This window comes from Volvox carteri (genome assembly GCF_000143455.1).
Source record: "Volvox carteri f. nagariensis unplaced genomic scaffold VOLCAscaffold_128, whole genome shotgun sequence".
NCBI classification, from domain to species: domain Eukaryota; kingdom Viridiplantae; phylum Chlorophyta; class Chlorophyceae; order Chlamydomonadales; family Volvocaceae; genus Volvox; species Volvox carteri.
Window position 1 is genome coordinate 27,023 of NW_003307671.1, and position 891 is coordinate 27,913.

The following is an 891-nucleotide window of genomic DNA, read 5'->3' on the forward strand; positions in this document are numbered from 1 at the left end:
GACAGAGAGATCGGTCCCAATAAGAAGATCTCTCAAGACCATGAAACACGTCGACCACGTGATATACTCCAGTAGTGCCAGAACCCACACACTACTCCCTGATGCGGGCCCATCACCACCCCACCCCACCCCATCCCCTCACCTTGATAGATCGCTTACTGAGGTCCTCCTCGATACTGCTAAACTCTGCGGCGTCCACAGCCACCTCCTGGCCGGGGTCATCTGAGGAGAGGGGGGGAGCGGGCGGAGGACGGAATGAGAGACAAGAACAAGATATGGATAGCGCCTCAGCCCCTGACCGGCCCTCCCCATTCCTCACCCTCACCCTCCCACATAGCACCCACCACCACCAGCTTTCCCCCGCCCTCCCTGCCCGCTCACCGTTTCTCAGGCAGCGGATGACCCATGTCTGGCGCATCTGCCCCTCGGGTCCCGGCCTGCTCGCCAAACCCGCACGACAAAACACCTGGAGGGGGTGCCGACCCGGCCCAACGATGTCCGCTACGATCCAGTTCTGGGAAGGGGAGAGCGGGAGGGGGAAAGGAGGGTTAGACAGGTGGGGAAAGGGTCGGTACGATTCTTAGGGTTAGGTCTTGTCAACGTGGCTGGGCAACTTTTGGCTGTCTTAACAAAGCGGGTCCACCCTCGCCTCGGACTCCGTGGGGAGCAGAGTCCATGAAAAGAAGAAAAAGGATGGGTATGAAGGGGTTACGGAAGGGGGAACCGAAGAACCAAAGATGCTCAAGGAAGGTGCGCGGGGTGCGGGGTGCGATAAGGATGAAAGGAATGATCCCATTGGGGGATAGCATTAGGAACAAGATGTTGCCCGCCCCTCTCCCCTTTAACATCTCCATACCTTAAAACATCCCCAACTCCACCCCGACCCCCGAG

At 58.9% G+C, this 891-nt stretch overlaps 1 protein-coding gene across 1 annotated transcript in view; it reads right to left on the minus strand.

Moving 5' to 3' along the window:
• The window catches only part of VOLCADRAFT_121781 (uncharacterized protein), a gene marked incomplete at both ends in the record, with an annotated part of 29,432 nt that overhangs the window by 19,559 nt on the left and 8,982 nt on the right, over positions 1 to 891 (minus strand). The window contains 2 exons of the mRNA XM_002959141.1: positions 143 to 222; positions 382 to 514. Of these exons, the coding sequence (XP_002959187.1) occupies positions 143 to 222; positions 382 to 514 (213 nt within the window). The remainder of the gene's footprint in view (positions 1 to 142; positions 223 to 381; positions 515 to 891) is intronic.